Raw genomic sequence first — 25183 nt, 5'->3', positions numbered from 1 at the left:
TTAGTTCTCGAGATAAGAGGAAATTTGCATTTCATTTGTATGGAAGCCCACCCTCTTAAAGGGGAGATGGGCCATAACTCGCTTTCTAAAGAAGAGAGGGGTCTCAATTCACCATAGAAAAAATCTTGCGTCCAAAACCACTTACATGTCAAATTTGGTTCCATTTGCTTGTTTTTTGTTTGTATAGGAGGAAATTTGATATTCATTTGTATAGGAGCCCCCCCTCCTAAAGTGGGTAGGGGTCCCAATTCATCATAGAAAAAACTTTTGTCTCCAAAAACACCCACGTGTCAAATTTGGTTCCATTTGCTTGATTAGTTCTCGTGTTATGAGGAAATTTGTATTTCGTTTGTATAGGAGCCCCCCCTCTTAAAGTTGGGAGGGGTCCTAATTCACCATAGAAAATATTCTTGCCCTCGAAAACTTTCATATGCCAAATTTGGTTCCATTTGCTTGATTAGTTCTCGAGTTATGAGGAAAATTGTGTTTCTTTGGTACAGGAGCCCCCCCTCTTAAAGTGGGGAGGGGTCCTAATTTACTATAGAAAATATTCTTGCCCTCGAAAACCTTCACATGCCAAATTTGGTTCCATTTGCGTGATTAGTTATCGAGTTATGAGGAAATTTGTATGGAAGCCCCCCCTTTTAAAGAGGAGAGGAGTTATAATTCCCCTTATAAAGAGGGGAGGGGTCTCAATTTACCATAGAATAAATTATTGTCACCGAAAACACCCACATGCCAAATTTTGTTCTATTTGCTTGATTAGTTGTCGAGTTATGCAGAAATTTGTGTTTCATTTGTATGGGAGCCCCCCCTCTTAATGGGGGGAGGGGTTTCTAACCATGACTAAAACCTTTCCTGGCCCCAAAAAACCTCTACATGCATATTTTCATGCCGATTGGTTCAGTAGTTCTCGATTCTATAAGGAACATACGGAGAGACAGACAGAAATCCTTATTTATAGGTATAGATTGATAACTTATATCATGTCCGTTTTAATAAAACAGATTGCTTGGCTTTTGTCGTGTAAATCTTATGCAGGAAATAAACTGTTTTATTCATAGGTACGCCTAATGTTCGCCTTCCGCGGATGGTGACTATTGATGGCGATGAACTGGAAGTAATTAATAAGTTCAAGGACTCCGTTGACACCTTGAAATTGAATAGAGGGGCTCAATATGCTAGATAGCTAGACGAGCGCCCCAAAACCAATAGGGGTTGAGACGAGCTCTTGATACTGCAAGAACCATCGACTCTAAGTTTTATTAGTTTAGATGAATGTACATATTTCTATATCTGGCAATAAATGGATAGATGCAAGCTTAATTTTACTCATTTCTTGCTTTGGCCCTGCTTGGTTGTACACTCGGGTCGTGGAACGGTACTTTTTTGTTTCACGAAATAGTTCTTGGAAATTTTTTCTTTAGATGACTACAGAACACGTAATATACATAATATTGCTTTGGGCAAACATATCTCTATTGTAAAACGTGCCATTTCCTTTACTGGAGACCTTCGTCCACACCTAAAAATAAACTCTAAATACTAAATTCAAAGCTTTCGAAAATAAAGGACTCAAAACTTTTCTTTTATATTACTCCCTCGCTTATAAACTTAGTTTATGTTACGGTTTCCATATAAATAAACAAATTGTGGATAATACACTTGTTCGCGTCATAATTTCACAGCTGAACGAAAGCCACCACTTGTTTGAAAACAATGAAATCATTTGTTTGAACCACATATCTACCTTCGTTATAAAAGATGCTTCCACGTTTTCGGCCGCAGTTAGGTCCAATCGCAGAACATCCGTCATTCAGAGCAGGATGAACCGTTTGATATTGGTAGCATTCAGTTTACTGGGTATTTTCTATGGTGCCCAGGGTCAGACTCTTAGTCAGACTGTTTCGACTGCTGTTAACACGTCTATGAAGAAGATTGACACATCAATGGTAACCGTCAACACCACTATTGCAGACGCAGAGAAGACCGCTCTCACAGCAGTGACCGCGTTTGCAACGGCAGTTAATCAGACGATCGTTCCTCTGCTTACCAAGTATAGCGCTTACGGAGTGGACATATCCTTGGTAGCAGAGACCGTCACCGGGATTTCTGATCAGCTAGCCGATGCTAAACAGATACTGCAGACCGTCAGTGTTGATCGATCAGCAATCACCCAAGTTCTAGCTCACGTTGCAGCCATCAACCAAACGTTAAACGCTGCCGCTGATAATATGACTACACTGTCGCTGACGGGAGGCAAAAATAGTGCTACCTGCCTGACGAAATATGGAAAGATGCTTTCCGCAGCACCGGTTTCGGTAGACAGGATTAACACGTGTATCACTTCCGAGATAACTCCGATAAAATCGTTAGCGACCAACGTGACTACGATATTTTCGTTGGCCCAAACGATCGCTACCCAAATGCTCAGTATGATCAATATCTGTTTACCGACACCGAACCGCCAGTGTATAGAACAGGTAATAGTTACTTATTTCATTAGCTTGTGTGGAATTGATATTTACACTTTTTTATGCATTTCAAGTTTTACGGCTTATTCGGTGATATTGGTTACAACGCAATCAACATACTGGATTTATTCCAAGGATTTTCTGCTCTATTCAACACAATTACGTTCCGATTGGGACGTTGTTCCGCACTGGTTAGTGCAGACGTCAGCGTATTGTCAGCGACCTATACCGATAATTTTGTGAAATGTCTTACGACGGGTTCGTAGATTTTAATTAAGTTTCGAATGTTATAAATAAATCCAGCAACTGATTAGTCGCGGTATGTACTATGACGCGGATGGGCACGTTCTTAATGGTAGCAGAGCTGTGCCTCATTAGTTAAATGGTGATGATTCACAAATTACAATAATTTGAACAATGATTTCATCTAAATAACAACTGTAATTTTTGCTACTATTAGGGAGCTACATCCTGAACTCTAGTCCCTAGCCCCTGGTCCCTAGTCTATAGCTCCTATCCTTTAGTCCACAGTCGTTAGTCCTTTGTTTTTAGGCTGAAGTCAATTTTCGGCACCTTTTCAATGTTCAATGAACTCGATTGGTTTCTGACAATCGTTCTCATGCCACCCATGTCTATTCCCACTGTCGAATCATATCTTTTAGGAAGCCGTAAGCAACGTTCGGAGTATCAGGAACATTTTCAGGAAGTACTAAATATTTGGTCTTAGGAACAATTGAACGGATTCCCGATTGATAATGACATTCCAAGCTAGCTTTCGAGCATACTGAGCAGGAGCAGGATTACGGCGTAGTCGATCGCGTACGATCTTTATTATCTTTGATGGTCTCACAGAGCCTCACACCTTACTGAGATTCGAATGAACTCGACAGTGTTTGCAAAAATCGGATTAAATACGCAACCTCTTCTCAAGAAATTTTAAGGAAATTCCTGGTTCATGATCCCAGAAGTTACGAAGATGTCACTTTTCACTACAAAGGTGCTGATTACTTGCCACATGAGAAACTCTTTCGGAAGTTTCGACGACTGCAATATAGTCGCCGACCGTACAAAATATAAAATTCGTGTCCAGATTACACTTTTGATATTCTTCAAGGATTTAGTGAAGTGTTCTCGGAACGTATCAATGATATTGGAATATGTTTACTAGCTCAATGGTAGTTACTTTTATTTTAAGAACAATTATAGCTATCTGAATTAAAACACTCTCAAATCTGCAGTCAGAAACACAAGCAACATGAAAAACCCTTGTAATGTATAAATATGACATTAAATAGTTGTTCAAATGTTCTAACGTTACGTTAATCAAACGAATTCAATCAACATTTACTCTCCAAAAAAACTCTGACTAGAATCCTGAATGTTGCTGCTTTATCTGCTTTGCCAGATAACATGCAAAGAGTATTCCGAAAAACTGTAATAATAGGAAGAAAAGGTTAAAAATTTAACCGATTAGTTTCAAATAAAATTTTGTTGTTAACCTGTATCACGGCTATGGCGATTCCGGCGGCTCCAATGCTTACGGCATGTGACTTGATAAAGTTTCCGAACGATTTGGCACAACCCGTTGAGCGCAGCAAGTCCGGATGGGCTTCATCTATGCATCGTTGGATTCCGATGGAAACTGTTCACGATAGGATGCCATTTGTATGATCCCAGAAGTTTCAAATTATTCGTTAAGCCGACTTACCTGGAGGTACTTCACAACAAGTCATCGGAAGGTACGAAATGTTAAACAAAGCCGGGTTGACTTCCGCCCATTCCTTTGAACTTTCCACTCCACAGCAGTTGTACTGTAGGTTAGTTTGGAAGTTTAATGATTTGATATTTATGATAAATGAAACTTACATTCATTTGAATTTTATCCCAAATTATGGTGACTTCCTGGGAATCGTTAGCACCGTATTTCTTCATTGAGTTTTTCATTGAATTTGATAGTAAATTGTATGTATCATTTCGCAGAACATATCCGCTGATACCAGCCGCAAGTTCCAGGATAAAGATTAGGACGAGCAGTACTGAAAACTAAAAAGAAACAAACATTGGATTATTCAGAACCTAACATTTCTCAACCAATTTTTTGGCGATTCTTACAGTAAGTGTCATACAGTAGTTCTCTTTGTACGCTCCACAGCATCCAAAGAAGGCAATCACGAAAATAAGGCTTCCAATGACTACCAGAAACGTGGGGACGCTAAAAAATTGGGGATCGAGGATCTCCGAAAAGTGGTGATATGCGCCCTGAACCGTTAGTCCGATGGCCATTATTGTGATACCGGTTATCTGTTGATTAAGTTTTTGTTATCGTTAAAATGGATTGACTAAAATAATAAATTAGAACATACGTACCACGAACAAAAAGTTAAATAGAAATAGTAAATATTTCACAAGATTCGCACTGGTGCTGAGCGACATTTTTACGGATTAGTTGTTTGTTGCGTTGTAATTAGAATAGAAAACCTCTGCAATGAAAGAAATTGTTGATGAAACAGTCAGGCTTTCTTCAACGAACGAACGATGGACTGATAAGTTTGGCCTCATATCTTATCGCTCGCTAGCAAAGAACCGCCAAAGGTTTGATGTGGCAATTTGAGGTATCCGGTAAAATAAAAGATATCATTATTTGTATCGCTGTTTTGGTTAAGTACAGTAAAGTAATTTTTTTTTGCTGTCCCGAAAAACTTTCTCTAATCACCTTGTATCATCGATGGTTTTAATCCGATTATATTGATTTAACGGTACAGCTAACATTTATTTTCTTATCAGTTTACGTTACATGAAAAGATGCTTCTGACTGTTACTTTCCAGGTAACCAATAAGCATTTCCAATGCAATTTAAATGCAAGCCAATAAGCATTTAAGTTGCCTTAAATGCTACTTAAATGCTATTTTGGCAAAATATGCGGCTACTTTACTGCTAGCCCTCTTATAGTGCTGACAATGTTTATTTGCAGCTAGTTACCAACAAGAAGAATTTAAATAGAATTGTGGATGCCAATTTACAACAGTTATGCAGTCAAAAAGCTGATAAACAACAACCTGCAGTATAAAACGCCAGGGATGCTAATAAACGACAGATTTACTGCTTATTTTAATGCTTATTGGTTACCTGGGTTGAAAATATTTTAATGAGCAGATGCTAGTGTTAAGATCAATACCGAGTGTATTCGGTATTTTAAAGCACCCTTTAGCAACCTGGACTAATCCGTTGGATTATTCGATTTGGGCGTATATTGGAATACAACCCTGCAAAATATCTCATCTTAGCCTCACTAACACACACAGGATTCCTGCTTTCAGAATCCCGACGATTCGTATTTCATAGTGAAGGGAATTCCTTTACCGAGTTATAGGAATCCTGTGTATTTGCCTGTTGGATTATCATACTAGAATCCATTCTAAATCAATCTTATGCAGAATTCCGCAACACAATTCAATGCTAAGACCTAAGAATCCCAGAGATTCTGTGCGTGTTCTAGCTTCCGGCATCGTCTTTGATAAAAATGGAGGACACATCGAGTAAATCTGTTTGAAAGCACCTAATAAAGACAACTGAACTTGAAAATGTTGATATTATTGCTTAAAGTAGTTGAAAATGGGATTTGGCAGAAATATCATAAATTTTCACATTTTTTCTGTTGCATCGCTGTCCAGGAACTTCCAGATATCAAGTCCTTCGCTTACCCCAAAATCAGAACGATTCTCATAATTACAATGACAAAATGAATCCCTTTTCCCGTCGTCGTCGTTAAGCATATAGCCGGACTGGCTCGTGCTGTTTCATGCAATCGTTTCCAACCAATTCGATCTTGGGCCACTCGGCGTCAATTTCTCAAGGGTTTTAGAACTCACGAGTCGTCTCCGCATCGGTGCCAGCCGGCATTACCATAGGTGGGAGTGCCTTTCAGCGTTATGCCGCGATAGATCAACAATGCAACAGTTACGGAAATCTCCCTTTTCGTTCATGGATCTTACCTCTGGGTAATGTGTAGTGCTCTGCCATGTTTGCAGAGTTCTGCAGGAATTTAGTCTTTAGGAGGTCTTCTCTGTTGGTCTTCAGTAAATTGATTACTCATTCAACCTCTTGGTATTGGAGATCTAGTGCTGAGAAACTACTATCTTCCATGAATATTCCTGTTTATCGATTATATCATTGCTTCCTCAACTTATTTTTAAACCTAGTTTACCCGGGTTTTCATTTGCGTTTTACGCAAACTTGCACATTGCGTTCTAACCAAGTTCTAACTCCATTTAACGTATACAATTAAAAAAACAAATTGATTTTTCGATTTTTCATAATATTACCTGTCTACCTGGTGGCTGGTGGTCAGTTCTTCTAAGCATCACCAATCACACAAAAAATGACAGCATTATTAGTATTAGTTGATTTTTAGTAACCATGGCGAAAACAGTCAAAAAGCTACGGTCGATGCTTTGTTCGTGCTTCTCCAGGTTCACTCAGAGCGAAGAACTTGCTGGATATATCCGATCTGGCACAACATCCTCTCCCTCCTACAGAAGAAGGAAGGTGAGAGCGTGGAACGGAAACCTGGTTCAGGGCACCTGATGGTACTGCGCGACCGTAAAATGCAACAGAAGCTGAAGGGGACAACATGGCCGGGCCGGGAGAGCAGAGCAACCGGCCGAACGATGAAGTAATACTTGACCAAAAAGGAACATTTTTATGCGGAAGTGTTAGTCGAGATCGGCCGTGTGTCAATAGCAATCAATCACCCAAAGAAAAATGGTCATCTAGATTGGAAATTATGCGGTACTAAGAATAAACAGTTTTTCATGGTGAAATAACGGTGTGATGTTGGCACCGCAATTTTATATTCAATGAAGTATTATTGCGTTTTATCATCAACATGAACTCGTAGCTCAAGCCAGCTCTTCGTCACTAATGGTTATTATCTGCAGTTCAGCAAATGGAATCTACACGAAATTCTGTAGTCAAATTTGATTAACATTGCCCGGCGCAGGTTATTATAATCCATCATTGTGCTTCATACAGCGGAATGAGCGGTAGGTAATGCTTGCAAAAAGTAATTTGTCATTGATATCATTGCTTTTTTACTTATTAAATCATTGCATGGTGTGTTCAGTAGAATCACAGCACTAGTTTGAGTGCAGATTTCGGTATTTTTTAAATTAAACTGGGACATGACACACTGGTCGAAGTCAAAACTTTTGAAAATCCACCTATATCGGTAGCTCATTTTGCTTACTCGCCGGCAATCATCACAAGTACGTGTAAATTATTCACAGTATAGTGGAATATGCGCATTTCCGCTTCCTGCCACCGCCGTTGTCACTTAGTAGTGTGTTCGCAAACATATTTTATAACTTCCTTTCCTTGCGTTATACCCACTCATTCACAACGAAGTCACTTTAGCGGTCTGCGAATACCGGCTTAACTTATTTACCTTTAGGCTAGCTAGCTATATTAGAAGCCTATTAGTAGACAATACAAGTGCTATTACCAGTCGGTATGGATATTACGTCGCTCCTGACACCGGTGTGTGAGCTTCAATCGAATACGCAGCTAAAATGAGATCGTTTTCCAAGCCACTAACCGTCTGCCTCAGTGAACCGATAAAACGCAACTGAAGCAGAAACGGTGACAGCCTTTTCGATTGTCGCTGCTCCGATAACTACATCTACTTATATGTGTAGTGTAACTACATGAATATGAATATGGCTATGATGAGGCTTTTATCACATTGATTTTTTTCCATGTAAAAAAAGCATCGTAATTGCACATAAAAATATTCCTTATTGTATTGTTACACATACAAATGCAATTGTGCAACTTTTTTCTACACACTGACAGTTTGAGTTTGATAAGATATTAAACGATAATATATGTAATTCAAAACCTGTACTCAGAGGGTGACGTGTTTACTTTGAACGGTCTGCAAAATGTGAAATATTTTGCAGCGGTTGCGAATTTCACTTGAAGAAGGCGCCTACACAAGCGGGATGTTGTAGTAAATGGTTTGAATGCTATACGTATCCTAATGATTGTATGATAGTTATGCGAGTCAACGTCTGAAATATTTAACTATACTAGACTACTGGTTAACTAGATAGAATTAGTGCACATCATATAAAGTTACATTCGCTTATTAGTCGAGAAATTGTAATATTAGGCCCTATGAATAAAACAGTTTGCTTTGCTTTTCCCGTGAAATCTTATGGGAGTGTTTGCTCTAACTCTTTTATTCATACGGCCTATTGTCTAGGAGTTATTTACTGAGTTGGCTTGCCGCCCTGAGACATAGCCTGATGAACAAAGTTTCTTCAATTTACTCAGTTGTAGGCTACCGCTCTCCAATTTCTTGGACACTTTATACTATTCAAAATTTTTAAAACGATAGTTCTTTTACAATTGACAAAGGGGCGACAGTAGAAGAAAGTAATGAAATTTAGAGTGAAGGAAAGGTGAGAGGGGAAGGGGGGTTATTTGTGTGGCTACATTTAACAAGACCGTTTCAAAAAATATTAATTTATATGCCAGACCGCATTTCAAGGTCAAGACAAAAACACGAGGTTGGTCTATTCAATCCGAAGATCCGCGTTGAGAATCGCAGCTAACACGCTAACGGACGAACAACGTCACGTGCAGTGCCTTGTAAGTCGCAAGTACCTGTATAGTTTCGTCGTCCCGTGAGTAAAAACGAGTTAGATTAAAACTTCTCAATTCGGTGGTTCCATTACAATAGATCGAGGAAGAGGCACAATTTGTATCTATAAACAACCCAACCCACCAGATGGTGGAGTTTGAAAGATACGTCGCACGCTTAATAAGGCGGTCGTGCAGTCTCCTTTTAATATTTTTTGAAACGGTAGCTTTTTACAATTGTAATGAAATTTAGAGTGTAGGAGAAAGAAGGAAGAAGAAGAAGGGGTTATTAGTAGTTACGCTTAACGAGTAGTCGTTGTGACCGTTTCAAAACATATTAATTTATATGCCTGACCGTATTTCAAGGTCAAGACAAAAACACGAGGTTGGAGTTTGAAAGATACGGGGGTATAAGGGGATAATAAGGGGGTTGTGTAGTCTCCTTTTGTCCAGCGCCTCTATGTTTCAAAGGTACATTAGTACCAGCGAGCCACATGCCCTGGCGGGTGTTGTGGGTTCGAATCCGGTTATAATCTCAGATTATAGCTTGGTTCGACCCATGCACCTTCCAGCATTGGGCAAAAGGTAAGAGTCACAACGACTACTTGTTAAGCGGAGCAACTAATAACTTCCTCCCCCCTTTCACCTTTCCGCTCGTTCTCCTTCACTCTATATTTCATTACTTTCTTCTACCGTCCCTTCGTCAATTGTAAAAAAAACTATCGCTTCAAAAAATATCAATTTATATGTCTGACCGCATTTTAAGGTCAAGACAAAAACACGAGGTTGGTCTACACCGTATACATTAGCCAGGTCTCATTCCACATGGTCTAACAAGCTTGCTCGCTGCGCCCCTTATTGGATTAGAAGCAAACACCATCTTTGCAGGGTAGTTGTCCGGCATTCTTGCAACATGCCCTTCCTATCGTATCTGTCTAGTTTTGGCCACCTTTTGAATACTGAGTTCGCCATGGTGTGGTGCGAGTTAGTTCGCAGAAGATCGTTCTTAGAACTCATCTTTCGAAAATTCCGAGTACCCACGAGTACTCCTCCAGCATTGTCCACGTTTCATGATCGTAGAGAACCACCAGTCTAATAAGTTTCTTTTGCAGGCTACACTTTGTACGGGGGCTTAAACTGTTCGACCTCAGTTCCCAAAAAATCTTCTTGGTGCAACCTGTAATTCTGGAGTTTTAATTCAATTGGCCGGTATTTTTTCGATAAGTAAGTTAATTGTGTAAAAAAATTAGAGGGGTTGTGTAGAAGACACGACCACATAGTTGACGCAGGACTACGTAAGTCTCTTTGTAGTAATAGTAGCACATATCCATGCATGTTATCATTCGATTCTTCATGTATACATGCTCTATGCAGCAGATATACATGCTACATGCGTTGTATGTAACATTTATTAGAGTAGTAACATTGTATACGTCCAATTCTCAACAGATTTCTCAGTTATTTCTATATGCTTTTGGAAACAATTTATCAAAATCAAGGACACAAACTATTGCTCTCCTGCTACCTTACAGAAATTAAAGATTGTTTTTATTACCAAAGGTACTTTGGTACCCCACTTTGAAGGGATTTTATCAATTCAATCCCATTTTATAAACAGCGCATCTTTTCACTACACTTCCAATGAGACGACAAATATGCGTCACCATACAGAGTCATATTATAACCGAACACTATAGCTGTAGCGCACTTTTCCAACACAGATATCAAATTCGCCTAGGTTTAATCGTCTCGCCATAATGAATTTGTCAGCCATCTGTTGGCGTTGGGTCAATGGACTTTAGTCATTTTTCTGGCACACTTCCCTAACAGACATCAAATTGGACTAGGTTTAATCGCGTTCGTAAGAAATTTGTTGGCACGAGAGGGCTTTGTCACTCTTTCTGGCGTACTTCCCAAGCAAGGACATCAAAATGGTCTAGGTTTAATCGCGGTGTTGAGAAATCTAGTTGAGGAGACGACGAATATTTGTCGCTTGTTTTGGCTTGCTTCCCAAGCACAGATATCAAATTGGTATAGGTTTAGATCATCGTAAAGAATCTTCCAACCAATCACGAAGCGAGGATTTCCAGTTGGATAATGCTTCATTATTTCCAATTTTTCAATAGTACGTACTTTGAAATCAATAGGTTTCATTATTGGTGTGGATGCGTAGAAGATTTTCTGATCGATTGGCGTAAAAATATTTAAAATCGACTTGGAAACCACTAAGCTATTAGCGCTCAAAATCTTTCATTTTTTCATGATGCTAGCATTTTTCGATTGTTTTGAATGACATCCTATCCCAAACCTTGCCGTAAGACGTAGTCCTACGTCAATAGATCCACTATCCGACTTACTTACTTACTTAATTGGCCTAACGTCTTATGACAAGGCCTGCGCAGTATAATTTCTCCATCTGTTTCGGTCCATGGCAACTGATCTCCAGTTCCGCGGGCACCCAGTGCTCGCCAGATCTCGCTCCACCTGGTCTTGCCACCTCGCTCGCTGTGCCCCTCTTCGTCTTGTTCCTATCGGATTTGATGCGAAAACCATTTTTGCAGGATAGTGCGGCATCCTAGCAACATGTCCTGCCCAACGTATCCGTCCAGCTTTAACCACTTTCTGAATACTTGGTTCGCCGTAGAGACGCGCGAGCTCGTGGTTCATTCTTCGCCTCCATACACCGTTCTCTTGCACTCCGCCAAAGATGGTTCTTAGCACCCGCCGTTCGAAAACTCCGAGTGCTCGTAGGTCCTCTTCTAGCAATGTCCACGTTTCGTGCCCGTAGAGGACAACCGGTCTAATTAGCGTTTTGTACAATGTGCACTTTGTACGGGGGCTCAGATTGTTCGACCGCAAGTGTTTGTGGAGTCCGTAGTAGGCCCGACTTCCGCTGATAATACGTCTTTTAATCTCACGGCTGGTATTGTTGTCCTCTGTTGCCAGCGAGCCAAGGTATACGAACTCGTCGACTACCTCGAACTCATCCCCGTCGATTACCACGGTGCTGCCCAAGCGAGCCCTGTCGCGCTCGGTCCCGCCCGCCAGCATATACTTCGTTTTAGACGTATTTATCTGCAATCCAATCTTCTCTGCTTCGCGTTTCAGTCTGGTGTACTGATCTTCCACCGCCTCAAATGTTCTGCCGACAGCATCCACGTCGACAGCAAAGCAGATAACTTGACTGGATTTATTGAAAATCGTGCCCCGCATTTCGATCGCCGCTCGCCTTATAACACCTTCAAGCGCAATGTTGAATAGCAGGCAGGAAAGACCATCTCCTTGTCGAAGTCCCCTGCGAGATTCGAATGGGTCCGACAATCCACCCGAGATTCTCATACAGCACTGGATCCCATCCATCGTAGCCATGATAAGTCTAGTAAGCTTACCCGGAAAGCCGTTTTCGTCCAAAATTTTCCATAGCTCTTGTCGGTTTACGCTATCATATGCGGCTTTGAAATCGATGAACAGGTGGTGCGTGGGGACTCGGAATTCGCGGCACTTCTGGAGGATCTGCCGCAGGGTGAAGATTTGGTCTGTTGTAGACCGACCCTCCATGAAGCCGGCCTGGTAACTTCCCACAAATCTATTGGCTATTGGCGATAGTCGATGAAAGAGGACTTGGGACAGCACTTTGTAGGCGGCATTCAGGATAGTGATGGCTCGGTAGTTCTCACAATCCAGCTTATCACCTTTCTTGTAGATAGGGCAGATAACCCCGTCTTTCCACTCCTCCGGTAGTCGTTCCGTATCCCAAATCTTGACAATCAATTGATGCAGACAGCCGGCCAACTTGTCCGGGCCCATTTTAATAAGTTCCGCTCCAATGCCATCGTTTCCCGCTGCTTTGTTGTTCTTCAGCCGCTGGATGGCTTCTTTAACTTCCCTTATCGATGGGGGTAGCACATCTTCGTCGCTTGCTGCACCAATGTGGTCGCTTCCTCCGCTATCATGGTCTTCCGCCTGCACGCCATTCAGGTGTTCATCGTAGTGCTGCTTCCACCTTTCGATCACCGCACGGTCATCAGTCAAGATACCTCCATCTTTATCTCTGCACATTTCGGCCCGCGGCACGAAGCCTTTGCGAGATCCGTTGAGTTTCTGATAGAACTTCCGTGTGTCGTGAAAGCGGTACAGCTGTTCGAGTTCTTCGCACTCCTTCTCCTCTTGGTGGCGCTTCTTTTCCTTGAAGAGTCGGGTTTGCTGCCTCCGCTTCTGTTTGTATCGCTCCACATTCTGACGGGTGGCTCTACGCAGCATTTGTACCCGCGCTGCGTTCTTCTCATCCAATATCTGCTGGCATTCCTCGTCAAACCATTCGTTACGTCGATTCGGTGCCACACTGCCTAGGACGTTCTCCGCTACGCTGTTAATGGCTGTTTTCACGGCATTCCAACAGTCTTCAAGAGGAGCTTCATCCAGCTCTCCCTCTTCCGGCAGCGCGGTTTCGAGAGATAACGCGTAGTTTTCGGCGACCTCTGGTTGCTTCAGTCGCGCTAGATTATACCGTGGCGGGCGGCGGTATCGTATGTTGTTCACAACAGATAGTTTTTGACGTATCCTTACCATCACTAGGTAGTGATCCGAATCAATGTTAGCGCCCGGATAGGTTCTGACGTCGATAATGTCTGAAAAGTGCCGACCATCTATCAGAACGTGGTCGATTTGTGATTCTGTCTGGTTTGGTGATCTCCAGGTGTACCGATGGTAGAGGTTATGCTGGAAGAAGGTACTACGTATGGCCATGTTCTTGGAGGCGGCGAAGTCGACAAGTCTTAGGCCGTTTTCGTTCGTTTGCGGGTGAGCGCTGAACCGTTCAATCACCGGTTTGAATTCCTCCTCCTGACCAACCTGAGCATTACAGTCCCCGATGATAATTTTGACATCATGTCTTGGGCAGCGGTCGTATTCACGCTCCAACTGCGCGTAGAATTCGTCTTTGTCATCATCGGTACTTCCGAGGTGAGGGCTGTGCACGTTAATTATGCTTATATTGAAGAATCGGCCCTTGATTCTTAATCTGCACATTCGGGGGTTGATCGGCCACCACCCGATCACCCGCTTCTGCATCTCGCCCATCACTATAAAAGCTGTGCCCAGCTCGTGTGTATTGCCGCAGCTCTGGTAGATGGTATGACCATCTCTATACGTACGTACCATCGTTCATCCAGCATACCTCCTGCAGCGCTACGATGTCGAACTTGCGGCTCTTCACTTCTTTAGAAAGCACGTGGGTACTTCCAAGGAAATTTAGAGACCGACAGTTCCATGTTCCTAATTTCCAATCGTTAGTCCGTTTTCGTCGCCTGGGTCTTTGCCGATTGTTCCGATTAGAGTTATTATTATTACTTACGGAGTCCATTGCTTTGGTTTTTTTAGTGGTTCAGGCTTGCAAAGCCCGCAACCAACCCCACAGTATCGCCGGAGGGCCAACGTAGCTCGAAGGAGCCCTCCTCCCCTGTCAGCATACGACCTTGGTTTCCACCGGGGTTGGTTACCCGATCTCCACCCGAGGTTGCTCGTATCCCGGCTGGTACCACGAGGAGGTTGGGGTAGGAGTTGCTAGGTAAGAGGCTGTGAACCACTGTGGGGTCTATTTTATGCCCAGTGCACAAGGCACCGGTGGTACGCATTACCTAGCCATTTACCATCCACTATCCGAATATTACTTGATTACTCCAGGGCAAAAAATGTTTCTGGAAAGTCGGTGCGCCACCTTCAGTCTGGGTACGCAAGGACCGTTAACAATACTTCGTAAAGAAGGGACAGATGCATCGATGAACCACTCAGTAAGTCCTTGGAATCCTAGGCTAGGAGAGTGAATAGTGTAAATTTGAGAGAATTCGTCCTTAGACATCATAGTAAATATTGTATCTTATGCTAGGATTCAGTATTACTGCTTGGTCTCAATTTGACAAAGGCACAGTGGAACAAGCTTATTTCAAATACAACTTGCCGTAACTTTGATTGAAACTGAAATGGAGTTTGCGTAATATTTGCGATAAGACCTATTTTCTTCCTTTTCCCGGAGGACAGATTCTACGACTTTACCCTCGCCCAGTATAACATAAAGGCGTTAGCGTTAGGAGGAGAGATGCTGAATGTGCAAAGCTCTCTCTTTACCGGGTCGCTTTCTCTCTCATTAATAATTGCGCGTCGCGACGATCCATCTCCACGGGAAACCAGCAACAACACAACAAACAAAAATCAAAACATAAGCGTCGTCTGCTCGGTCGGTTCGCTGTGTGTGCTTCTGTTTCACTTTGGCCATAGGCATCCGACCGATAGCATAGCATGATTCTAACGGGCGAGGGATGGCGTGCAATTGTATGCAAGCAAGCAGCATAGTACAGTTAGGTTAGTTTACAAAGAACAGTCGTCGCGGTTGGAGGTGTTTGATTACGGTGTCCGCTCGTAAGTTGAATGAGGTGAAAGTACCTGCTACCTATATAGTTGAATGTCTGTTGTACAGTGCTCGCAGACGTTGCTCGTGAAGTGAAACATATTTTCGGGAATATTGTGCTGTGTAACTGTGAAAATTGCATGTACGTCGTGATCTATCTGTTGTGAGCCCAAAGTGCTTTACAGAATCAAAGTGAGTGTCAATACTTAAGTTTCGTCCTCCGCTGTTAGCGCCTTTGTGTTGGGATTTGTTTTCGGGTACGTCGTACGTGTGCTGTCCTGTGAAGCGTATTTTTTGTGGCTGCTGTCGCATCTAACGTGACGAAAGAAAAATATATAAAATTGAAGCTGACGACGAGACGACGAAATCAGGAATAAATAGTGCACATTTCCTCGAACCACTCGGATTACTCCTCTTGAAACGAAACTGCTCCTCCAGACCAGACCCGGCGCTAGACGAACCGAACCTGTTGTTGTCTGGCTTCTTTGTGCGTTAAGCTAGTAGACGTTAGTGGTGGTGTGATCGAAGCGAGAGGTAACGTGTTTGCCAATTATTAGCGTTGAATGAGCTTAACTTATTAACATTTTAATTAATATAAAATATATAAAAAAGATAAATTATCTTATGCTACGCATTATCATAAGCTTACACTGGAACAACGTGCTCAATATATTTAACTCTGCGAATCGAAGGGGAAATTTATCGTTATTGAACTTATGAAAGCTGTTTTTCAAGAATTTTAATACAGTAGGACTTGGTAACAAATGCGTGTTGCCTATGTCGCCAAAATCGAGCCCCTTTGTTGTTATGAAAATATTGAATGTAAATGCGCAGAAAATTGCCTCAGCATTACTAATCAATTTTATGTTTAAAAAATCCGCCAAGAGCTATCTGTCTGGTGTAAGAAAGTTTTTGACATTCTGCGGTAAGACGTAATCCTATGGTAATAAGTATGTTATTGTTCGAAATAATCTATAACTACAAACTTTTTTCCCATGAACATACTGAAGGCATAATTTTTTTTGTGATTTAGAGCATGTATGCGGAAACTGATCGATATTTAAGTATATTTTTTGAAGTGAAATATTTTGTGTCGCTAATACGTTTGTTGCCGAAATCGGTTTTTTGACTTTGGATTTTTGGTTTTTAATCTTTTACGTTTGATTAAAATTTTGACTTGATTTTTATTCTCGATTTTTAACTTGACTTTGGATTTGGGCCCTTGTTTTTTTGACTGTTGACTTTTGTTTCTTTGACTATTAGTTTTTGGCATTTGACTTTTAATTTCGCTTTTAGTATTCAACGTTAGTTTTAATAATTTTGACTTTTGAATTTTCTTCGTTTTTAATTTATTTTTGTTTATATTTTTATTTTTGTCCATGGATTCTTTTAACTTTTTGCTTGCAATTTTTAAATTTTCACTTTAGTTTTTTAACTAAAATTCTGATTTTTGTGTTTTTGATCTTCGACTTTTGAGTTTAAAGATCAATTTCATCGCTGATTTAAAGTTCAATTTTATTTGCCTTTAACCTTTACGTCCCCGATATTGAAAATAAAGGTACATCTCGGCTCTATCTTCACTGATTTTCATTAGATTCTTATGCAATTAGTCTCAAAAGAACCATATTAGATTGGCCTTTAGTGAAAAAATGAGTTGGTAAATTGTGGTTCCATTTCTCCGGAGATATTCCAGATCGCGCTCTAATGAATCTAATGAAAATCAGTGGAGATAGAGCCAAGATATAACTGAAAGTACCTTCTTTTTTGATGTCGTAAAGGTTAATGAACTTTTTGGTTCTGTACGTCAGAGGACCTTAACTAGTTGGTAAAACTCCTAAACAATGGGGAACTAGGAAAATGGTTACTTTATATTCTTCCCAAAGTATTGACTAAACCATGGTTCAAAGGTTTGGATGTAAATCATTATTTTATTTGTATAATGTCTGAAATGTAATGACTTATAGGTCAAACCACTATTGGTTATTATTGGTCGTTACGATTCATATACCTGCGCCACACTCCTTCGTCTAATATATCGCCAAGAATTGATCGCAGTATCCTACGCTCAAAAACGCCAAGAACTCGTCGGTCGCTTTCTTTCAGCGTCCACACTTCGTGGCCGTAGAATACCACCGGGAGTGTAACGGACGCATCTAATTAAACGTTTATTAGATTATTTAATCAAATCCCAAATTCATTTTATTTTCTGTAACTAAAGAAGGTTTTGAAATGTAGGTTCATAAATCGTGTATTTTCAGTACCTGCGTGTACGAATTGTAGAAAGATTAGAAGAAAGGATCAACAAAACCATCCATAAACCAAAACCAGGTATTTGAGTAAGACCCCTTTTGGTGATTAGGCTGCATAGGCAGTTATATGCACTTATCATGTTTATCAGGCAGGGTCCGAACACACTTTACACCCGCCCAGGTAGCGTCAAAGATAAACCGGGAGAAAGTAACCTTTGTTTTGACTAGCGGAAGGAACAGGCAGAGTAAATCATTCGTGTTGTCCATTAGGTCAGATTGTCTACGCCCTTTAAGAATAAATGCACGAAAATGGAAATACCAGCCAACCAGGTACAGTTAGGGAATCAGGCAGTAAATAATTTCCCACTTCTCTATCTCTTTTCACCACACCTGGATCAAATTACTTGAATTTGTATTGAAAGGTAGGAAAAACCAAAGTTATCACTTTCGCTCCAATTAGTCATAAGGATTTAGAATAATTGAATTTACCTGTAACTACGTATAAATAGATCAGATTTACGAAAAAATAAACTAGTGCAAACTCAGACTAGCAGTAAAGCTTCTCATCCGAACGATCCTTTTGTCTATTTTCCACTTTCCTACTGAGCCTTCCGAATGAGAGAGGGACCTCGGTTTGAAGGTTTAACGAAAATATTTCAAGGGTGCATCCTTTCAAAGAAGTAGGTTTGATTGCGCTCATTGCTTTACCCTTAGCGGTAACATTTTGGTGGCTCCAGAAAGGAACCAACCTCCGAGCCAGCCAGCCGTAACATTTTGGTGGCTCCAGAGAGGAACCGACCTCCGAGCCAGCCGTAACTTTTTACTTCATGGCCCATATCGTTGTCACATGTCAGATGTCACTAACTTTTCAAGGTAAACAAAATCATCGACCACTTCAAAAGTATCTAATCTATCACCACCGTAGTTCCAACACCCGAAGGGCTGCCACGCTCTCTACCAGCCACCATGTACTTTGTTTTGGTAGAATTTATAATAAGTCCTATCCTCGCAGCTTCCTCTTTAAGGTGCGTGTACGCTTCTTGCACAGCTCTACGGTTAACACCGATGATATCGATGTCGTCCGCGAACCCTAAGAGCATATGAGATGTTATGATGATGGTACCGTTTCTCTGCACGTCTGCTCTTCGAATAGCACCTTCCAATGCAATATTGAATGGCAATTTCGATAGTCCGTCACCTCGCTTTAAACCATTTGACATCATAAACGAGTCCGATGTCTCGCCTGGTGGTCAGACATTTGATTTTGAACCATCAAGAGTAGCTCGTATCAGTCCAGTCAGTTTTGTTGGAAAACCATGTTCAAGCATAATCTGCCACAGCTTAACTGAATCATACGCCGCCTTGAAGTCATTAAATAAATGGTGAGTCTGCAAGTTGAATTCTCGGAATTTATGGAGGATTTGTCGCAAGGTGAACATTTGGTCCGTCGTGGAGCATCCCGCTCGAAACACGCACTGATGTTCACCAGGTTTCCTGTAACGGCCGCAGTCTATGAAACAGATTGCGGGAGAGAATTGTGTACGCAGAATCGAGGAGAGTAATGCTTCATCTTGTTCGCAACAGTGCAAACAACGAAAAATTGATAACTGATACAATACAGCAAATTAAAAGCCAAAAACCTATTTTCGGGTAAGGCAGTCACTAATTCTTTCTTCCTTGGAGAATTGCTACGTTACCTCACAGGCACGAACACTCCGTCAACTCAGTTTTTGCAGTGTCCGGCAAAAGGAAGGGATGATCGCCCACTTTTCTATAACGTTTCACTTTCAGAACTTCAAATTGGTCTACGTTCAATGTTCAAACGAAATAATCGGTTGAAGAGAACTCACATTCACATTTGCTCACAAAATCGTTTACTTTCAGGACATCAAATTGATATAGAGGTATTTGAAACGAATAATCTCTGATATGTTGGACGGAAACGGAGACTGTAATTTTTTCCTAAAATCTGTCGTCTTAGTCTTGGAAAGTAAAATCGTGCGTTATGAGCTGTTGGGAACGACGGATGGGAAGCTCTGCAATGCTTGTACATAGTATATTAGTTTTAGATTATTCAGTTCATATGTTGGTCAACGAGAAAGCCTGGAGACAAACAGAAGGAAGTGCATCGATCGAAATAAGGTTATTCAACACAGATTTAGAAAACAGTTGTGATTATATGCATTAAAACCCCGGTCAGGAGGAAAAAGGAACTCAAACGATGGTAATGCGGCGTGCACCGTTTCTTCTGTAAATGGGAATTGCCAGCAAAAATCACTAATTTCAATTCAGAATAAATCATTACATGCAATCTAATGTATAATGTATCTAATGTATTGTATCAAAATGGTGAAAGGTTTGAGAGCTGTTGAAATTTGAAACTGATAATAGGCTAGTCAATTTACCTCCGTTGTACTACTTTCCCGTAGATAAAGCGTCCATACAAAGGGTAAAAGTAATTGCCTTATTTCGCATTCCAATTCGGAAACTTTTAAAGAGGCTCGGCAGAAACAAGATCCGATTCCGAACTCATTTTGCCAGGAAGATATCCAGAGAGGCTACGAATACGGATCTAAATTAGAAAAATAACGTTTGACGTCTATCTTAAAGCTTATTGAAATTTGTGTTGCTTAATAGTAATAGAAAATTTGTGAACATAGTTCAGGGCTTCACAAAACAGATTTTTGGAGAAGGAATGTTACCAATTACCTGTTGCTAAAAGTTATGGATAAGAAATTCCCGTTAAGATCGTAAATTACGGTAAAAATAACCATAAAATAAAAGTATTTTACATAGCTGTATGCCTTAGTTATGTTGAAGGCGAGGCCCTTGCTAGAAAAATAAATTCCCACTGATGTAGCAAAACGTAAGCCTAACGCTGTGTCATGTGGGCTCAGTCATAGCACTCCCTCATCGTTTTCGAACTGTAACTGCAATTGTAAACCTTTGTTTCCCTCTTTCAAATATATGCCCGCTCCATCCAAGTGCGGCTGAGCTATGTTTCTCATTCAAATGCGTCATTATCTTCGCTACTGTTGTACCTATCTAGTTTGTTTTCCCGGCAGCCGAGAAAAATATCTTTGCACAAACGAACCGAACTCGAATCAGTATTCGCAGTCTCGTCGGATTACACTACTGGCTGGCATGCCGCTCAACAATTTGGCTTTATCATGGCGACAGTTCCACTCGGCAAATGAGTCGAGTAATGTTCTCTGGAACTGGAAAGCAAAAAATAAAATCAAACAAAGCAGTTTATCGCTTTACGAAATGCTACAGGCTGCCCGTCGATGACGACGTGACGGGGTGGAGGATAAGTTTTGTTTGCGATTTGGGAAAACAGAATTTTTATTACTTTCGTCTGCGTTTATGGTCGCGCAGGGGAAGATCCGGCAAATTATTACGGAAAACTGCTATTTAAATGTAGGAACTATATCTAAGAGCAATAATCTGGTTTCGCACCACACGGAAAGATAACGATTATTATAATCGGGAGGACAAAAAAAAATACAATTCTATAGCATGACATAGGGAAATATTTTGCACATAGTGCAAAAATTTCTTACCCCATTTGCATTCACTCAATCGTTTTTGTGGGAGATACTGTCCTGAATCAATCGAAATTGTTTTCTGCTGTTGCTTCCTTTAGGTTCCTGCGAAATTTGCTGATTCTGGAAATATGAAGATTTTATCTATTTTGAGCAGACTTTCGGAACGGGAGCAGATGTTCAGATTCCGGATACCCGGAGCAAAAGTTTTACGAAAAGAACACAGCAGAATGGATCTATCACACTGCTAGCTTGCATTATGTACTGCCTTTAGAGTTGGTGTCAACTGTGAAAGCACCGAATGCTCGTTCGCGCGAAATATTAAATCTCATTGGAATGGCCATTAATAAATCCAAGAACGAATTTTGAAATCTATTTCAAGTTGACGTAATACATATTCTATTCAATTGTTTGTTAAAATTTGTCATTGGTATCAGTAAGTAGTCTGAGTAAAATAAAATCTATGAGAATAAATGTAGCCACCCTGATGGTGCCAGCACTCACAAAGACAGTGCCGAGCAAACACTTCAGTTTTCTTTCATACCAAAATTGACTTTTGGCGTCGTTTTTTTCGCGAAGTCTAATAGTACCCACTTACCAGAGCGGTCTGTTAGACACACATTTTGTTAGTATGATCGAATCTAATCAGCTCGGATCAATTCAACTTTCCACATACAGTATACGTTAGCTAGCGATTCATTCCAAGTCAACAAATCTATTTAATTAGATTAGTTTCTGTGTGTTGGCGATAGAATCAAACTTGGCCGACAAAGGAATGCTATACCGTGCTAAATTATTACCAGCATCTCGGGAAGAAAGAATCCATGAATAATATAAGCGCAATCACGAGCTGTCGAGCAGCTAGGGTGCTGTGCTTCAGTTTGATTGCTTTTTTCGGCGTAATTGATAAGGTCGCAATTTCTTCTGACCTTTTAGCTTCGGGCAATTGAAAAAGATACATAAATATGAAGCTCGATTGTTAATAAAACACACTTGAATTCATTACGGTAAATTGACCTTTCGAAGCCGCAACGAACATTTTTTTACGTAATCAATTAGCTTGTCGAACCGAGGACGATAAGCGATCCAGTTGTCTTTCAGTCACCGTCTATAATTGACAGCTAACATCGAAAGTTTACAGTTTTGCCAAGAATGCGACAGAATGCCATGTTCGGAAGTACTGGATACAATCTTGACAACGCCAACGGTGTTCGATTCGCTTATCACTGACTTCCGACAGACAGACGGTAGAGACAAGTTATTTGATATTTTCTATATTTATCACGATTAGATTGTAAAGTTTTAGACTCATTCTATACGGGCATCTGTTAAAAAGTGTGGAAAACTTTTTCGTTTTTTAAGCACTAAAGAATATAAGGGTTCTTTTAAAAAATGATTTAGTTCTACTTTTTATTTATTATTGTGGTAGATAGAGAAAAGTTAGAAGTTAGAATTGCCACCACCAGAAAGATTGATATTCATCTTTTTCAAGCTCCTCTAAAGCATAAATTGAAAGGCAGTATGGCGGAGCTTATAAGCAAATAATTTCAGACCTTCACCTTTAAATTTGATATTCCTTTAAAATATCATACCATAAGAAGTTTAAGTTAGTCAAGTATTCTCATGCAATTATACAATTAAAATTTTCTGTAAACGAAATAGCATAAAACCCGAGAAAACCAAACTAAACCTGCATCGCATCGGAAGAATGGATTTGGTTTTAAAATAAAATTTTTATGATGCAATTTACCAGTGGGGACTGTTCTTGGTAGCAGCCGTCAGCTGCTGGCTCGTAATGTAGGTATTAGTCTCTGTTTTTTCCGTGATCCTGACAAAACGAGAAGGATTTTTGACAGAGCAGCGAAAGCGTGGCAATCAAATATGCGAAAATTTAATGGCCGTCATATCTGAATTGTCCTTGTGAAAACCATTTATTCAACGTTTCCATGATTACCTATGATTAAATTGATATTTTATTTTTGCCGTGAGACTATGCTTCGAAGCAGATTCGAATCGTAAATTGTTCTGTTGAACAACAAAATCTGGTGGTACTACTGTTAATGGCTCGCCGTTATCAATTAAGCTTATCTTCAGCATTTCTACGTAATCCGCTGTCTTCAAAGTTGTTGAAATCTACGCCAATTGAAGCTTTCTTCGAACCATTGGTGTACCGCCGCCTTCGTGTTTTTGTTATCATTCGTTGGTTTAGTGAAACTGTTTCTTTGCAGATGATTAACACGTTTCTAAGCTCTTTAAACGATTCTTATGTCTTTGCGTTCAGTTGGGTTTTTGTAGTGTTGTATAGATGAACCAATGTAAGGCAAATGGAGACTCATCTATTAGAAAAGAAACGGTCAAGTTTTTTCAGCTTCTGGAATACCTTTAGTTCTGATTAGTTGCAATTGATTTTCGTCATTTGGGATTTGGTAATGGAAACTGATTTTTCTTTAATTAATAATTTTATGTAGCACTGAGAAATCGTGCTGGTACCGAATGGCCGAAACACAAATGGCCGAATCACGAATGGCCGAAATCCAAATGGCCGAATTTCAATAACAGTCACAGAAGGCCGAATCACGCAAGGCCGAATCACGAATGGCCGAATCACGAAAGGCCGAATCATGAAATCCCGAATCACGAATGGCCGAATCACGAAATGCCGAAATTTTTCGGAATGCCTAAATAACTACTCAATAAAAAACCATGAATTGGCAAGTAGTTAACAAATAACTTTAATCAAACAAAAAACAAACTACTACTATTAAACAAACAAAACACGCTTTACGAACGCCTTTGTTTAGCGCTTAATAAAACCGCAACTGCGTCAACAAAATGTTTGCTGCTCATTTTGTGAGCATTAACACATTTCGAGTAGATTTTTTCGTCTATTTTTTTTCGGCGCGAATTCGGAACATCCCCTTGAAGAATTCTAAGGATGTTCCTCTCTATCGCCTTTTGCTCCACCCGCAGCTCTGTGATGATCCTGGTTATTGACAGGTGATGGAAACCTACAATAGTTGCGTACATTACCTGCTTGGTTTTATTGAATAGTACCCCATCAATGGAAAGCATCGGTTTTCCTCTCTGCGACAACACAATTTTGACGACAGGTGCACTTTCTTCATCGTTGAAACCAGCAACATCGGATGAATCGCCGGATGCACTCATTTTTCACAGGACAACTACCAACTACCGTGCGGAAAGCAAACTGTGTTCAACAACAATGGACACAACTGTTGGCTTTGCTATGTGCGGTCAACAAAGATGGACACGGCGGGATATTGAATGAAATATTTCGGTCGCTTTAGTGATAGGGTAATAAACTTGTTTTTACCTGGTTTTTATCTCATATTTCTTAATTATAAATACTTCTTCATTATAAGGTGCGAGACGTATTTACCGTGTTAGTAGCAAATGTTTCCTAGAAGATTCAGGGCGAGACGGCCGTAGGCCGCGAGTGTGCGCCGGTGACCCGCCGTCGGAAGCGCCGGCCACTGCGGGGGGGCAGCCCCCCTGCAGAAACCACTACTATTTAGGTGCATGCATTTTCCTAGGTTTACTGTCTATTAGGGATTATCCCTTAGTTAAGTCCGAACGAGCGGCAGCGAGTAAGGACAGCATGTACCCAACGTTTGCGCAGGTTGAAGGCTATGAATATTTTTGGTCGAATATGACATTCGGCCATTCGTGTTTCGGTCATTTGTGATTCGGCCATTCGTGATTCGGCCTTTTGTGATTCGGCCATTCGTGATTCGGCCATTTGGTATGTTATGCCATTCGTTATTTCGGCCATTTGTGTTTCGGCCATTCGTGATTCGGCCATTCGTAGGTAATCCGAGAAATCACTGAGTGTTCCGTGATCGTCGTAA

The 25183-nt window shown here is 40.7% G+C and overlaps 3 protein-coding genes across 3 annotated transcripts in view; 2 read left to right on the top strand and 1 right to left on the bottom strand.

Moving 5' to 3' along the window:
* The first annotated feature begins 1834 nt into the window (after nucleotides 1-1834).
* On the top strand, nucleotides 1835-2805 carry LOC128743866 (uncharacterized). The gene is made up of 2 exons (XM_053840547.1): nucleotides 1835-2483; nucleotides 2549-2805. Exons 1-2 carry the CDS (start codon nucleotides 1929-1931, stop codon nucleotides 2738-2740), a joined length of 747 nt encoding a protein of 248 aa, XP_053696522.1. The 5' UTR covers nucleotides 1835-1928; the 3' UTR covers nucleotides 2741-2805.
* An 821-nt stretch (nucleotides 2806-3626) lies between these two features.
* LOC128741939 (CD63 antigen-like) lies at nucleotides 3627-8102 on the bottom strand. Its single transcript, XM_053838072.1, has 7 exons — nucleotides 7976-8102; nucleotides 4842-4954; nucleotides 4587-4775; nucleotides 4341-4517; nucleotides 4183-4285; nucleotides 3974-4116; nucleotides 3627-3906 (listed from the first exon to the last, which is right to left on the bottom strand). Exons 2-7 carry the CDS (start codon nucleotides 4905-4907, stop codon nucleotides 3841-3843), a joined length of 744 nt encoding a protein of 247 aa, XP_053694047.1. The 5' UTR covers nucleotides 4908-4954; nucleotides 7976-8102; the 3' UTR covers nucleotides 3627-3840.
* Nucleotides 8103-15427: 7325 nt separating this feature from the next.
* Nucleotides 15428-25183, top strand: part of LOC128744463 (CD63 antigen-like) — a 124445-nt gene continuing 114689 nt past the window's right edge. Inside the window, exon 1 of the mRNA XM_053841495.1 lies at nucleotides 15428-16054. The gene's annotated coding sequence lies outside the window, so the exon portion shown is untranslated. The remainder of the gene's footprint in view (nucleotides 16055-25183) is intronic.

Source organism: Sabethes cyaneus, chromosome 3 (assembly GCF_943734655.1).
Source record: "Sabethes cyaneus chromosome 3, idSabCyanKW18_F2, whole genome shotgun sequence".
In the NCBI taxonomy this organism is placed as follows: domain Eukaryota; kingdom Metazoa; phylum Arthropoda; class Insecta; order Diptera; family Culicidae; genus Sabethes; species Sabethes cyaneus.
This window is presented reverse-complemented; position numbering and strand designations above follow the sequence as displayed.